We start from the raw sequence: 17,225 nt of genomic DNA, 5'->3' as shown, positions 1-17,225 counted from the left end.
TTTTATAAGAATCGACTCTTGGATCGTCCGATTCCGACACACAGGTAAGTTTTTATAATGTTTAAAAGTCGACTGTCTAAAATTTTCATAAATATTCAAGACTTAAAAAATTATGTTTTTTTATCGAAAAATATGATCCAATTGTCGTTTCCTAGCAAATCGACATTGCCGAATGCATCTTGCAGAGTCAGATTTGCGAAAGAACAACTTGAAAACACCTGTTCGCTTGCGGCAGTCTAGGTAAGTGGTAGGCAACTACCGATTTTCCTATATATATAGGGTAGTACTATTGAAAGTATGGAACTATTGTGCAGAAATTATTGAGATTGTAATATACGGGTCGGGTTCTAGATCCGATTCTTTTGTATTGTATTTACATGGGTTGACAGACTCGATCCACTATATATATATATATATATATATATATATATATATATATATATAATATCGAGGATAGGGCACACTCGATGATTGAGTATCGTGCCAGTCATTGCCGTCTCTTCTTCTTGCAAATACTTCTGCAGTGGACGAAGATCGGGCCGAAGGTGCGTGATTTCCAACAGAAATCACTATTTTCTTCAAAATGTTCTATTTTTTTTGTAGATCAAATACAGACTTGATTCTACATGGTTTGTTTAGTAGGAAACATATTTTGAATCATGTGACTGTGACAAGTAAGCAAGTTTGCACTAAGATGGGTTGCACACACACACACACACACACACACACAGAGAGAGAGAGAGAGAGAGAGAGAGAGAGAGAGAGAGAGAGAGAGAGAGAGAGAGAGAGAGAGAGAGAGAGAGAGGTTACATATATTTTGGAAGGGAATTCCAGAACATGCCCTTCAGCCCCAATAAATGGACCAACATGTCTAATTTCACCAATTGAAAATGGCTTTTCTCCCATCTTAGTGGATCTTACTTTTTAACCCAATAAAACATTTACAAAATTTTCGAAAATGCCACCACCTTAAGGTTATTTGGTAATTTCATTCTGAATGTGACTAACATCAAGTATAAGTAGTTTAATTGTAGATTAGCCCTATATATATCTATTTTCTTAAATTTTACCTGGTTTTATAGGGACCAGCTCTTGGATCGTCCAATTACAATGCATAAATAGGATCTTTTAAGGCTTGAAAATGAATGGCTCAGAATTTTCCTAAATATCCAATCCAAAAATTATCTTTTTTTGTCAAAAGCACACTATCCAACAACTGATTCCTAGCAAATGGACCGTGCCGAACACATCTGCAGAGCCGTATATATATATATATATATATATATATATATATATATATATATATATATATATATATATAGAGAGAGAGAGAGAGAGAGAGAGAGAGAGAGAGAGAGAGAGAGAGAGAGAGAGAGAGAGAGAGAGATTGGTTCCTCCTAACAGTAGGAGGCTGTGTACAGTCTCAACGTTTCATTTTTTGATACTTTTACTGGAATTCATCCTTACATATGTGATCTACATGGTTTGTTTAGTAGGAATTGACTATTGAATCATCTGATTGTGACATATTAGCAGGTTTTTATAAGGATTTATGTGATACAGCCTGTGACATATAGCCTGTTGCCTCTGCTGCTATCTTGGTGGTAGCATCAACACTTTCATCCTTTTTTCCCTTCTCATTTTTTGCTGATAGTCAAGGTGGGGAATAGGACTGAGGGGATTCGACCTTGAGATCCCTTGATAGGATAGTGTGGCTCTAGCAAATCTAGCTATAGTATTGGACCTGTTGGTATCTTCATAAAAAACTGAAAAAAATGTTTTGGCATTTTTTCATTCTGTGTACATTGTACAACAGGTTATGTTTCCTATCCAGTTCATAATTTTCTACAAATTCTTTCTTGATTTTATTGTGTTACATTACTATTTGGTGAAGTTTTTGAATTTTGATTTGATTATGCTTCTGATCCTTCTATCATCACTTCATTGAAATTAGCCAGGATTCATATTTCAATATGAGCCAGAAATGGATGCTTTTCTTGGGCTTCTCATATGGAGTTTTTCAATATGTGTTGATAAACCAACTCCTGGTAATGCTCTTATGAATCTAAGGTACAGAGATGAACGCTCAGCAACCCTACAAGGGAAAGAAGGTAATCCTGTTCCTTGGGCTTTCTGTATACACTATGCAGTTTCTAAATTAAACTTCGTATTTCTATATCAGAACTTAATTTGCCCTGGCAACTAAAACTTCAGTTTCTTGCATCACCACTGCTGCCAGAGTTTTATGCAAGCAAGTGGTATTTCATAGCATCTGGTTGTTCCTGGATTGGTTGCAGCCTTGCAGGTCGCTAGCTGCCTACAGTCTTTTTGCATGATGGGATAGGATCCTTCAAACCATAGAGACAATGATATCATTGGATTTTGGGTTTTGGCTACACTAAAATAGATAGCATGCTAATTGGGTGTACCACATGATGTTTGTTGTGAACATTCAAATTTTTTTTTGTCTGATGGAATTCATGTTTTGGCATTTTTTGAAACATGTCTGAATCTCCATCACCCTCTTTTCTTTGTTACTTGTCATTTATCTATAGGACTGCTCAAATCTAGGAGGGACTCATTAGCTGATGCTATTTCCATCATGCAATCAGGATGTTATCTATAACTTTCAACTCAAACTTGGGAAATTACTTCAATGTTCCATTTATGTTTATGAATTCAATCTTCTTTTGGAAGGGCTGTTTTTATTTAATACTTTGGCTCTTCTCTCTATTTATGATATGTATGGATGTCTTTATTGTATCCTTGCATGTGTTGATCAGTAAGGACAGGACTAGAAGGGCCAGGTCTTACTATTGCTCAAAAGATTTGGTACTGCCTTGCCACAGTTGGTGGTCAGTACTTATCGGCTCGATTGCAATCTTTCTCTTCTTTCCGAAGTTGGGGTGATAATGAACAGGTACATTTTTTAAAATTGTTTGCATATATGGCATGATTTCAGGTGTATAAATGACTAAGGTATTAAACAGTCACCTGTATCTTTCAAGGTAATTTCTCGGCAAGGGTTTTTTTAACGATATTTTCAAAAAGTTATTTTTCTCAGGAAAATCTTGGAACCTATGAATGATAAAAAGATAAGAAATAATAGCTTTTTTAGTATTTTTCTTGCAAAAATATAACAAAACAATTAGAAAGGGTTTAAAATAGAAAAGAAACAGAAAAGATTTTTTTTGAAAACCTTGGAAAATATCATGATAATATCATGATATTGTAGGTTCTGGCGGTATCTTGAAATCTCGGGAAAAATATCGGCTGACCTTGAAATACTGATAATATCACGATATTTTCAAAATATCGGTGACTATGGTATTAATGAATTCTTCATGCTACTTATCCAGAGATCATGGATGCGGAGATTATGGGTTCTAGTACAGCGAGTGGAGGGTTGCTATAAAGCTCTGTCTTTCGCTAATCTGCTTATCTTTCTTTATACGGGAAGGTTTGTTTCTTAAATCAGATAATTTCTGTGTTGATCATGTGCATCTTAGTATGAATAAGTTGATAACCATTGATTTAGTACTCATTAAGAATATTGCAGTAAAAATACATGGGGTAAACCACAGAGAGCTGGAGGGTGGTGGTATATATTCCCTAAAGTTCCTTATTTGCTAGTTCTAATGCAAGACTGAGGGGGAGCTTTGTCTGTGAACCTTGATGATAGGGGTTGAAAACTATTCCTGGAGTATATTTCTCAGAGTAGCATACACAGCTTCTTAATAGCTAGGGAATGTTTGTTTAAATTCTGGTGTAGTTCAATTATGGTGTTTGTATTTCTGTGCCTGTTTCGAACCACATTTATGCCTCTGCCTTTTTGTGAAATATTCTTATTGACAAACTTTTTATGTACGTTAGCTCTACTTCCTAAAGATGGTAGAGATCTTGTACTGACTTATCTGTGTTTTTGGGAAGTACTTTTTTTTGAAAAGCAGGGAAGGCTTTAAAAAAATAGGCAAAGTTTTTTAATTCTGAGAGAGATGTACTTTACCTGTGGCTGGGAAACAGGCTGAGCTGCTTGTGGATTGGAAAGAGTTCGTTCAAACTCGTAAAATAAGCTTGCCAAGCTGAATATGAACAATAGATATTCGGCTTGGCTCGACTCATATAGGCTCTTAGGTATTAAGAAATATATGATATATATATATATATATATTTACATGTATTTTTTTGTAATCCTATTTCCTTCAGCTTTAAAACAATGTATTTTTTTTATAAACAACCTAGCTCGAACTTGGCTCGTCTAACTTGGTCTGATTATGAGCTTGGACTCAGCTTGGCTTGCCACATGAATGATCCAAACTTGAACAGTTCAAGCTCGTCTTGTTCAGCTCGTTTTCCAGCCTTAACTTACCACATTTTTTATCCTTTTGATCTGTAATTTACTGTTTTATGAAAGAAATTATAGTTGCTTTTGCTCTTAAATTGAATGTGAACTCGTAGGATTGGTATGCCTGGGGTATATAAATATTTACTTCATGAAATTAGGCCAACTAGCCAGTATTTCTGTCTGTTTTGAACCACATATTTATGTCTCTACCCTTGTCTGGAATATATATGTTAGCTCTACTTCCTAAAGATGGTGGAGATCTTGTACTAACTTAACTGTGTTTTAGGAATGTACTTTTCTTGGAAGGTAGGGAAGGGTTTAAAAAATGGGATTTTTTTTCATTCTGAGAGAGAGAGAGACTTTACCACAATTTTTATCCATTTGGTCTATAATTTGCCGTTTTCTGGAAAAAAAATCTTGGAAGCAGTTGCTTTCTCTCTTAACGATGAATATGAATTCGTAGGATTGGCATACCTGGGATATTTAACTATACTTCATGAAATTAAGCCAACTAGCCAGTATTTGTGCCTAGTTTCCTAAGTTTTGCAAATACACATATCAAATTGCTTAAGGGCTTCAATGGTTATTGGATATTTAAAGTTTCTGCTACTTCGCAACATTCAGGTACAGGAACCTTGTTGAGGCGTCTCTACGAGCAAGACTTGTTTATGGAACCCCCAACATGAATCGCGCTGTCAGTTTTGAGTACATGAATCGCCAGTTGGTGTGGAATGAATTCTCAGTGAGTTTTCTTCTGCTTTCAATATAGGACACCTTATCCATTGCAAGTAATACGAATACTACCATGATGGGAAGGAAAAGATTGTGTGCTCATGGCCTGCCTAATTTTCAGTCTCTCAGATTGTTTTCTCATTGTGTCGAAATTGGCATGAATGGTTATGCTTTTATGATGATATAATTTCTTCTGACAAGGAGTGCATTTTCTGCAGGAAATGCTTCTCCTGCTTCTTCCCCTCCTCAATGCATCATCGGTGAGGAGATATATTCTCCCTTTCTCAAAGGGTCAACAATCTGGCAGCTCCAGTGATGATACAGCCTGTCCCATTTGTCAAAGAAGTCCTATAATTCCATTTAGTGCACACCCATGTCAACACAGGTATGTATACTCACTAAAGCTGCCAGTTGTGATTATCTTGAACGGTGAACCTTGGTTTCAAGTAATTTGCATTGATCAATGAATTAATGATGGATATTGAAACATTTAAAGTTTTGGTAACACCAGTATATATATATATATATATATATATATATATATATATATATATATATATAGTAATGCTATGGTGCTCCGGGAGCATCTTCTCAATCAAACCTTATAGATGTACTTAATTTATTTGATAGAAATCATGTTTTGGATCATATTTTTTGGACATAAAAATAGGTTTTTCTTAAGTTGTGAAATTTTGGTACATTGTGAGCCATTGACTTTTGAAGATCTTAAAAAACCTACATGTATGCCATAATCACACGATCCAAAACTTGTTTTCCACTAAATAATGAAAAGTGGTAGCTGCCCACCACCAGCCTACAGCAAGCGAACAGTGTTTTTGGGTTGTTTTTCCCAAATCTGACCCTACAGATGTATTTGGCATGGTTGATTTTCTAGGAAATGATACTTGGATCATGTTTTTCTAGATAAAAAACATGATTTTTAAGCCTTGAATATTTATGTAAATCTTAGTCCGTTGATTTTTAAACATTATAAAAACCTACCTGCACACTGAAATGGGACAATCCAAGAGTCCATTTCTATAAAACCAAGCATGTAGAACACAGGTGTAAGGAAAACATGGAAAAACCCTTTGAAAAGCCTGGTAGGCTGGCGATAGGCTAGAAAAGTGGTAGGCAGTTACTACCTACTGTGTATATATATATATATATATATATATATATATATATATATATATATATATATATATATATATATATATATATATATCAGACACTATCAATGTGATCTTTATGGCTTATTTGGCAAGAAACATGTTATAGAACATGTGTTTGCAAGTAAGATTTCATGGGCTTCAAAAAATCAACAGCATACACTGAAGTGACTGAACCATATTGAGGACTTAAAAACCTGGTTTTATGTCGAAAAACATGATTCAATACGGGATTCCTAACAAAGAAACTTTTTCAAACACATCTATGATGTCAGATTGATTTGATACAATTTGCATGTACTCACTAGTTTGCACAGTCAATTGTTGCATAGTCCATTTGCTAGGAATTGACATTTGGATCACATTTCTTTGATGAAAAAAATTTGATTTTTTGAGTCTTAAGTAATCCTGCTCATGTGGTGTAATTTGATCATCCAATAATTGGTTCTGACATCCAATCATGTAAATCACATCTATACAGCCAGATTTTAAAAACAAAAATTGAAAAAGCTGTTGAAAGTGCCAGTTCACAGTTCGTAACTAGGTTGCTTCATGCCTGCTGAAAATGCTCTCTCTCTCTCTCTCCATATACATCTGTATATCATGTAATGCTAATATTACTAAATTAACGACTCAGGTATTGCTACTACTGTCTCCGGACCCGTTGTGCAGCAAACTCCTCGTTCCAGTGTGTTCGTTGCAATGAACCTGTTCTTGCCATGCAGCGTGCCCGTGTATGAGCAGATATTAAGCCTTAGTGAATAGCACGAGAAAAATTTGTATTTTACATAAAAAATAGACATGGTAATTGATTCTACAGTCATGTAATAAAAAGTGCCTAGCTTATTTTTGTGATTATGCATTGGCAACTCAGTAATTTCTCCCATGATGTTATCTTCTCTCTGGGCTTGTTCTCTCTATGAAATCTATTCTTTCCCAGTCATTGAAAGTTACATATCCGATGCCTCTGTCTTGCAATAACTGCATCAGACGTGTTCACCCCGATTTTGTACCCATGCGAATGCATCAATTGGCCTTGTTCGAGGTCTTCTGAGATGCTATTTACCTGAGATTTCCATAGTGGTACTTGAATCAGCTTTCTGAATTCCCCATATTCAACCAAAAGGTTGGATGGTCTGCGAACGAACTTTCAGTTTCTTTAGAACAGCAGAGGTTTGTGGCAATGATTCCAGTAGGGCCTCTTTTCAACCAACCTGCTACATAAAGACCTTTTTCTTGAACATGGGATTCTGAGCTCTCTTAAAACTGGGCCTCTGATGTTTGATACTATGCCTACAATAATACATGGAAGTGTCAGATACGAGCCCCAAATGTTTGTATTGGGAGGTGAATTTGAATGATAATCCTGATTGTATAAAATCATTTTACCCAGCCCAAACAAATTCCAGAAACTTGCTCTGGTTCTTCCCCAGCCAATGATAAATTGTTGGTGGCATTCATGGTGATTTTGTGAAAGCAGGACTGAATTTTGAATAAGATCAGACGAATTGGACAATCATCCGATTTGATACCGAAAATAAGCTGGAGATCTGAGAATGCTAACCTTTGTAATTATCAAAAGTCCATCCATCAACTGGAAGGGACTTGTAACAGACCTAAATGTAGCAGCAGGGTAAATGTAGCAGCAGGGTAAACAACAATGCAAGCATTAGAGCTGCCGATAGTTCAATCAAATTCATAGCCTAACGGGAAAGCGAAAAATGTTAAACCATTTAGGGCCTGTTTGGAATCTCGGCGCTGGGATGGGCAGTTATGCATTTGGTGTTTCCGAGGCAAAATCTTGGTCAAACGCCCATGGTGGAGGCGCTTGGAATCTCGGTGCTAGGATGGGAGTTTATGCTTTTGGGATGGAAAGTGAGGCCCTTTCTCCTTTGTATTCACACTAAAGGATGGATTTGGCAGCTACCACCTCCTAGAGGTGGTAGTTGGCAAAGCAGCTGCCACTTCCTCAAATGCATAAACTCCATAAACGCCCATCCCAGCTACCGATCCCAAACAGGCCCTTAGTCATTCATATGTGGCAGTTGTGGATACCTAGGTGGCTCATCAACCTTTAATATTGCATCACTTAGAATCAACCCTAGATGAAAATAGAAAGAGTTTCATGGGGTATGCCAGCATGCCAATGCTTACCTATGGTTGATCACATTATCATTGTCAAACCACAGGTTTTGTTAAGATGATCACATGATTGAGAAGACGCGGCATCTAATTTGATATTATTGTCACCAATCATGTATTGTGGAAGAAAAGTGGCGAGCTGTTCATCATGAGCTATGCAAGCCGATGCTCAACTATGGTTCATCAAGTGATCAGAGCCTAACCACAGGTTTTGTTAGTAGATCACATACTTGAGAAGATGCCGCATATAATTAGCTATGACACAAGGACATGTGACGCGGGTTCAACTCGTAAGTTCGAAAGCTTTTTGGAAAATAGGACACGAGGACAAATTTTTTAATTTTGTAATATTTTAATCAATACAAGTTATTTTTTATTTTTTATGTAAAAAAATGTATTTTTTGAAATAAAACCTGAATAAAAGATTATCGGTATGTGTCAATGTCCGTGTCCACGTGTCCGCGTGTGTCACCAGGGACACGCCACCAAAATGGCATGTCCCTGTGACAAATTATCATATATTAAGATTAGTCAGCAGCTGTTCCTTCATTCCCCCCATTTCAACTTAATGTGGAGAAGCGTCACGTCAATGCCAATTCATTCATGCACAAGCTACCAAAACTCAAGATTGTGAACCATCCGAAAAGCGTATAATGTAAATTTATCTTATTCCAAGCAAATGGAAAAGAAAATGCAACAGACATCATATTTGCCTATCATTCTTGTGATCCATTTGTTCTGATATTGGGTTAATAACTTGGAGGCTTCAAAGTTCAGCCAGAAGAATCAAAGGATAGAAAACCATATCAACAAAAAGCAAAAAGTAGAACTCTGTTGTTTGGTAAGATACGAGCTTAATTGTCAGTATTTTCAACAGTTTTTGGTATACTTTCTACTGAGGTGTAAGAACTAAGAAGCATAAATTGATATCAATTTTCAATATTAGAAATGGCCACGTAATATCTGATGGTTTCTGGCTACATGAACATATATACCCAGTTTGAAGTCTTCAAATTGTCCGTTACCAAATTCAGACCATCTACCAGCTTTATTTTCTGTGCTACAAGATGTATGGTACCAACAACATTGCTCAACAAAGAGTTCCTTGATCTTATTAATCACAGCAAACCTCTCAAAGCTGCCTTCTCCAAGCGTAAACCGTAGATTCTGCTTCCTGTATCAGATTGTAAGAATCCGTCTGTCTTCCTGAAGAAAACAAAGTAAAACTCACGCTGACAGGAGCTGGTATTTGAATGTTGGAAGAATCCTTTACAGAATAGTTTATAGACTCGTTTCTGAATCCTACTGTTCTTGAGCTCTGCCTGTACCCACACCATGCACTATGTATAATAAGCAGTGGTTATCAACAGAGAAGTCAAATAAAAGAGCCACGACATGAGGAAAAAAAAAGACAAACACACACAAAATTAAATGATTTCCTCAACTCTAACAGAAAATATGCCTCATCCAGATGTGGCAGCTTTAGATCGGCTTCCTGTATGTATACACGCAAATTCCTGATTCCTATAAGGGCACATAAAGTGGTTCATTTAGAAGTAAATGTGAGACATATGATAAACCCACTGTCAACACATGACAAGTCAATGCTCAAAATCATAAATTTACATGAGGCCTATATCTGGATTATATGAGATGCTAATCATAATGACCAAACATAAAAGAAAATAATCCATGACTCTATGGCCCTTACCCATTACTCTTTTTTAATTCCTAGAGGTGGGTGACCCACCCTGGGAAAGAAAAAACTTTCTTCCATTTTATAGAAAATTATGCATGTGGACCCAACAAGAGTCCCTTTTTGTGATGAACATATGGGAGAATCCTCTTTGAGTTTGTCCAAGATCTCCAACCCACTATCGAAAAGAGACTATATCTCCAACCCACCCTGAAAAGAGAAACTATCTTATATTTTACAGAAAATTGTACATGTGCATAGAGTGGTTAGCCAGCACGCCATCAGAATCTATTGCCAGCAAAGATTGCTTGTTGTGGGTTTCTATGCAAAATCCGGTTTCTTTTTCGTTTCCAAGGAAGGTGGTAATGGTATATTATGTACAAGACGCTACTTCTAACTTTACAATTTAGGAGGTTGAAGAAATCATCTAAAATAAGAACCCAGGAATGCGATAACAATTATTCTGTCTTTGTTGTGCTAAAAGAAATCCACGAGAGAAAAAAAAGAGACAAATCTACAAATTACTTCTAAAAATACAGATACTGACCAAGAATTTCACGTAGCTCCTTTGCAATACAAACGGTCTGTGACAGCCCACGTCTCCCAACCAAATATAATTTCCTACAGAAGGCAAAAAGGAGAACAAGGTGTTGAAGGGATCCAATTGATCGACTCTAAAAAATGTTCTACTTATAAGATTTTATCAATTTGACATGGACATTATCTTATAGAGCTCTCTTGCAAAGCAACCAAAGCATTTTTTTTTACCTGAAGAAACCACCCCCAGAATAAGAGACCTAGCCGTGGTGACTTTGCCTACCGTACTTACAGTACTCACTATCCTGACAACATAAAAATCCATAGGGATACCCTTTGCCCCCAGGGAGTCACCACGCTTCCGCTTGCGCAAGAGGTGACACCCATGGGATTTGAACCTACACCATATGCCTAACAGCCTAGGTTCCTTCCCGCTACAGCAAACCCTAAAGCAACCAAAGCATGTTCTGCAATATCTGTAGTTGCCAACTGAGCCACAACTCACAAAATAACACAGGCAACATCCAAAGCAACATTACCCAAAGGTCGCCATTGCCAATGCGTTAGCAAGATTTACACTTTCATAGCACTCAACATTTCTAACACACACACACACACACACACACACATATATATATATATATATATATATAGGGTAACTAAAATATGTAAACCAGTCAAATATGTAAACTCTGAGATTTTCAAAGTTTTTTTTTTATTTTTTTCTAACATTTCATCGTATGAATGCAATCTACATGCATCGTTTTATAGAAACAACTTCTTGGATCATCCGATTATGATGTATAAGGATCTTTTAACTCTTGAAAATCAATTGCTCAGAATTTTCATAAATATGCAAGCATAAAAAATCACATTTCTTGATCCGGTTACAATGATCCAATAGTCGATTCCAAGCAAATGAATCAGGGTTAGATTTACAAAAAAAATTATGAAAATCTTTGTTAATACCAGTTTACATATTTCAGCTTTCCTATATATATAGTTTTCACTATAAAGATGAAGGTTAATAGCAGTGTTTTTTCTCGCTGCTATTGGCCTATAATGGCAATATTTCTCGCCGATAAGTCATCGTAAAGAAATGACCTTTGTTGATCAATAACGATGACATTTATAGGTCACCGTTGAAGGGTGACTCAACACCAGCGAGATAGGTCGCAAGAACTGGTAACACTAATAGCGGCGAGGTAGCCTATAATGGCGAGTTACCCTAAGTGTGACATATCAGGCTCGCCGTTATAGGCTTCCTATAGGTTATAACGTTTGTGTCTCACCGTTATAGCCTATAACAGCGAGCATTAACTCATTGTTGTAGGCTATAACAAAGAGAATTAACACATCATTATAGACTGGCTATAACATCAAGACATGGATCTTGCCTATAACGGTGCGACATAAATGTCAGTGTTATGGGCTATATAAGCGAGCCTAATATGTCACCATTATAGCCTACAATAAACACATTTCAAATATGAACTGACAACATCCTCTCCGAGCATGCAACAAACACACTTTAAATACAAACCCCTTACACTCCCTACGTCTTCAAGCTGCAACAAACATATATACTTCTAATATTCATATAAACCAAAATTTAATTGTAACAATTGTAGCAAAGAGTTTAGAAATTAAAACATATAAACTTCCTTCCTTGAAGTATCACCCACCTATGATTTGAAGTCGATCTCGTCTAGGTATTCACCTTGGTTGGCGGGTGGTGAACCGATCCACGAAGAGGAAGAACACCTACGTCCTCTTTGTGAACGATATGTTGACATCTGTTAATTTTATGCAACCAATATTAGATCAGACTACACTATACAAAATTGCATCATACAAGAATATTCACTATCATACAAAATAATATTAAATTTAATATATATATATATATATATTATGAATAATCGATTCACAAATTACAGATATATCAAATAAACGACAACAACAAGATCACAGAGTTAAGATAACACACAATTATGAAATATAAACAAAGGTCATATATATTTTTGAACTCGTTTTCAAGAGAAAAAAAAGAAAAAGCAGAAAATAGAGCGATAACACATGCACTTACATTACACTTTCTATGTGACCCTAGATGCTTTGTCAACTCTTCAATAGGTAGATGTTCAATTATATTTATATCAATTTTGGGGTCTAGCCATGAGTTCGCTTGTGATAGAGACATGCTGCAATAACAAAAATGCTCTACAATATTATAAAATATCACAAATAAGATTGGACTGAAGGCTCTAAATACACTAGTTAAATTAATCACATTTAAATAAGATTTTTTTATAACATAAATAAAGTGATGAATCATATTAATAATCTTAAAATATTTATCATTCATCCTCTAAATCATCTTGGTGTAATGGCATGAGATCTTCATCAATAGTGTAGGGGGATAATAAATTAACCCCTTCACAATCGGCCTCCTGATACACATCGTTGTCCTGTTCTTCATTCTATTCAGTTGAAGATGATAGAATCTCACATATATTTCTTCGTATTATCTTTCGTGCTATATCATTTCACTATTTATGCGATCTCTAATATAATATACTTTCATATCTTGAGAGGCTAAAATAAAGAGATCCTCCTAGTATGTTGGGTGAGACACGTTGAGACATGTAAAGTATTTGTCCTTATGTATATGCCTATTATTAAACCAATCACATCTAAGCGTATGTACCCAATTTCATCATATATATTTAAATTCGATAATATCTTTTAGAACATTATAATAGTCTGTATTAGGCTCCCTTACATTGCCTTTACATACAACCATTATTCCAATGTTCTGAGAACTACAACCTTGACATCGAGACTATGTATGAAACCTGATTCCATTTACATTACAAATTTGATAAGACTCTGATTCACGTTCAGATCCTCTTACAAGACTTTATAATTCTGGAGAAGCATCCTCATGATTTTGTAGAAACCAACTTGCAAACTCCTAGTGATATCGTATTGTAGCTTCTTCAACATTGTTGCATAAGTTGTGGATTATCTGTTTGTGTTCTCTTAAATACGACTCTAATTCAATGCAATTGTCTAGCACATGCTCTTGCTTTAATAAATATGATTGTATTGCAATAAATATACAAATGGTGACTGATCCATATCATTTAAAGTGATTCAAATGCATTGTCACTTTCAAACATTGTTTGGCAAAAAAACCCTTATTAAAAAGGTTTTAGATTTTCATAAAAATGCATTTACGTAAACATCTAAGTCACTAGCAAAAGGCCTAACTAAGGCATGGGTTTTCGATAAACCATGGGAGATGCAACGTACATACAATGGTCCACATCTATCCAAAAATGAAGGTAGTGTTTTCTCCATTAAACAAGAAAGATGCTCTTGAAATTTCTCACAAGAAGCTCTCTGAGCTAAAAAGGAACGTAGCATTTTTTTCATTAAATAAGAGAGATGCTACCAAATTTTTTAGCAAAATACTCTCTTAAGCTAGTATGGATGGCACAATGATGCCTTCGTTGTTGAAACTCTGACAAGATGACTCATTCCATTATCACCTTCAAGGGCATCGTACTTGTAAGGGCCACTGTGTCAAAATAGTGATCATGCATAATTTCTATATGTTATACATATATTTCTATGCATGATCTACCAAAAAAATACATTAAAAACTCATTATTATCAATGTTTTTGAGAAACAGCTTTAAAATTCAAAATAAAGATAAAATCACATATTTAAATCCTTCCCTGCATTTTTCAATATTTTGAGTAGTTTAGGACTTTTTAACTTGGACTTTAATTAGTTTAGAAATTTTCAATTAATATTTTAGTTGGTTTAGAAGTGTTCTTTTCTGAAAACACATTTTTCTAGAAGTACTCAATCAAAATTTTATAAAATTAATTGGGGTTTTTAGGAAAAATTGTGTAACCTAATTTTTTAGTATAAAAACTAACTTTTCAACATAGAGGGGCATCTTGCTATGGAGAAAACACGCCAGCCTCCTCTCTCTCTCCCTTTTTTTTTCCAACTGATTTTCTCTTTTTACTCTTCCTCTTTATCCCCTTTTATTCTTCTTGCTTCTAATCCCTTCTGACGCCAATTTCTTCTTATCCCCTTCGTCGAAGGCACATACAACTCGAAGGAAAGATCACTTCTTTTCTCAACCCCTCTATCGAAAGTGGATTGTGAGGTTTGCTTCTTCTCCTCCGCCTCTTTATTGATTTTTCGCATTTAGAGTAGATTAAATTTGAATTGTTTTATTGCATGTATAAAAAAAATATTTTCTCATCGCATACATCATATTATATTCTTTGCATAGTGCATAACATCTAGCATAATCTGATTCTTGTTCTATTTTCTGCATATTAGGCTAGATTCTTGTTCTATTCTCTGCATATTAGACTAGATATTTATTGCATCCTTTATTGTTGGTAGTTTTTAATTTTTTTTATTTGTATTAAGTTCGGTCAGTTATTCTTGTTAGAATAGAATTTATTTTAGTGTTTTTAATTGTTCATACGTAGATTATAGCATTGTGTTTAGTTCATGGATACCAGAAGTAAACTATTCACGTCAAGCCATTGAAGTTATTGTTGTAGATCGGTTGATCTGATCGTATGATCAGATCCAACTAAATCTAAGTATTAGAGTTCTTTGAGAAACCCGATTAGCCGGTGAATAAGGACAATTAGATTCAAGGAAAAGTCATGGTTGATCTAGTCAACCCAGATTATGCGTCTTATAGTTTGCGTGAATCCGATCTGCCTAGACCACCATTGCAATCAGTCGATCCACGGCTTGAGAGTATCTCAAAACCGGGTGCATGTGTAATTAGGATTGCTATTTGTTTTCCACATGCAACGTGTAGTTAAACTTCTAGTTTCATTTGTTTCGTATTTAGAATAGTGGTCATTCATAGTTTAAATTTTTATTTGGTTCATGAGTATTTTTTAATGCAACTCTTGTTTTGCATATTCATTAGCTTTGTGTCATCGGTTAATTTTTTAGTATAGTTTAGTCCAGTCGTGTGAATATTTGTTTTAGAATAAATCTGTCTTTTGTTGCAATTGGTTAATAGTACTCTAAGGTGCACTTCTTTTTATTTATTAGTTAGCCATTTAGATTAATTTAGCATTGGGATAATCGGTTTTGTTAAAATCACGTGCTTTTAGTTTAATCAATTAAGTTAGATTCATTTACTTTATTGTATTAATTTAGTTAGTTTAAGTTCATGTTTTTCTTGAATCAAAATTAGTTAGTTGTTTTAGTTTGTTTCAAGATTAGTTAGTTATAGTTTGTTGCACGTCAAGTTGTTTGTTTTGAATTAGTTAGTTTTATATTTGTTTCAAAGTAGTTAGTTTGTTATCAAGTTTGTTATTTAGTTTGTTACTTAGTTTATTTATTACATAATTAGTTTCTTATTGGTTGCATGTCAGTTAGTTAGTGAGTTAGTTAGTTATAGTTTATTAGGTTAGTTTGTTAGAATCTTTTTTTCTTGATTTTTCATAAAACTAACCTTAGATTTTGGCATAGTTTTCTTTGTTTTTTGTTTTTGTTTGTTCTTTTTGTTTTTTAGGGAAGTGGTTGTGCGTGCCATAGACCCTCAAAAATATCCCTAAAGAGCCCTTTGAGGCAAGGTTTTAAAGCCCGTGACTCGGGACTCGACTCATTTTTTATTGACTCATGACTCGGCGGGTCAACTTGGTGACTCAGACCGGGTTTTGTTAACTTTTGATTTGACCTAATTACTAGTGACTTATAAAAATATATAAAGGTTTGTCATTTAAATTGTCCTTACTAGTGACACAACAAAAAATATGACCTAGACATTGGAAATTATAGGAATATGCCCCTAATAAATCTCCTCAACATGTTCCCTATGAAGGATTCCCAAAAGTATAAGTACATTAAAGCATGTAATACAAGTAGGAATATAGATTATTTTGCAATTTGCAAGTCAATTGAATGAATAGCACTAGTTAATACAAAACACGAACCATGAATTGAATTTGGCCTTTTATGGATCATAAATCTTGAATTTGTGGTCTTTATCATCATCATAAACACCACAAAACAACATCGCCAAGCCTTATTGCATCTATATGATTTAGCCTTTAGAACATTGTCTTAACATAGATACCAAGCTGATGAAATTTGAAATCATGAATATAATTGATAGATTTTAAGAACATAACTTTAGGTAAAAAACTAAAAAAAAAAGAATTTCAATCTTATATGTTTCCAATGAAGTTTTTTATTCATTCTAATGTTGTGTGCTTCTTAGCAAATATAATAAACACATCTGATAATTTTTATATGCACTAAATATGAGATAATTTTCATATGCACTAATAAACACATCTGAAAAAAGAAAAAAGTGCCCAAAACTCGCCCGAGTTAGCTCGAGTCAAGGCCGAGTTTTTGCAAAATGAGTTTACCTTGCCGGGTTGACTCGTTGGATGGCCAAGCCAAGCTGAGTCACCGAGTTGACTCGGTGAGTTTTAAAACCTTGCTCTGTGGTCCCTCAAAGGTCTCTTGAAGGTCCCTAAAGGCCCCTCAGAGAGCCCTTATCAAGTGAGCAACAAGTACAAGAGCTTATAA

The 17,225-nt window shown here is 35.0% G+C and overlaps 1 protein-coding gene across 3 annotated transcripts in view; it reads left to right on the top strand.

Annotated features, from left to right (window-relative positions):
• The window catches only part of TED3 (Pex2/Pex12 N-terminal domain-containing protein / zinc finger (C3HC4-type RING finger) family protein), a 34,463-nt gene extending 27,274 nt beyond the window's left edge, over positions 1–7,189 (top strand). For 2 of the 3 annotated variants that reach the window (XM_090011412.1, XM_090011413.1), the window contains 6 exons: positions 1,955–2,111; positions 2,784–2,920; positions 3,360–3,460; positions 4,970–5,087; positions 5,296–5,462; positions 6,887–7,189. In XM_090011412.1, the coding sequence (XP_089867538.1) occupies positions 1,955–2,111; positions 2,784–2,920; positions 3,360–3,460; positions 4,970–5,087; positions 5,296–5,462; positions 6,887–6,989 (783 nt within the window). In that variant the 3' untranslated portion in view covers positions 6,990–7,189. The remainder of the gene's footprint in view (positions 1–1,954; positions 2,112–2,783; positions 2,921–3,359; positions 3,461–4,969; positions 5,088–5,295; positions 5,463–6,886) is intronic. The other variant, XM_090011414.1, reaches the window with a different exon arrangement.
• Positions 7,190–17,225: the final 10,036 nt, after the last annotated feature.

This window comes from Nuphar pumila, chromosome 6 (genome assembly GCF_984573655.1).
Source record: "Nuphar pumila chromosome 6, dmNupPumi1.hap1.1, whole genome shotgun sequence".
NCBI classification, from domain to species: Eukaryota; Viridiplantae; Streptophyta; class Magnoliopsida; order Nymphaeales; family Nymphaeaceae; genus Nuphar; species Nuphar pumila.
The sequence above is the reverse complement of the archived record's forward strand: the minus strand, read 5'-3'. Positions and strand labels throughout refer to the sequence as shown.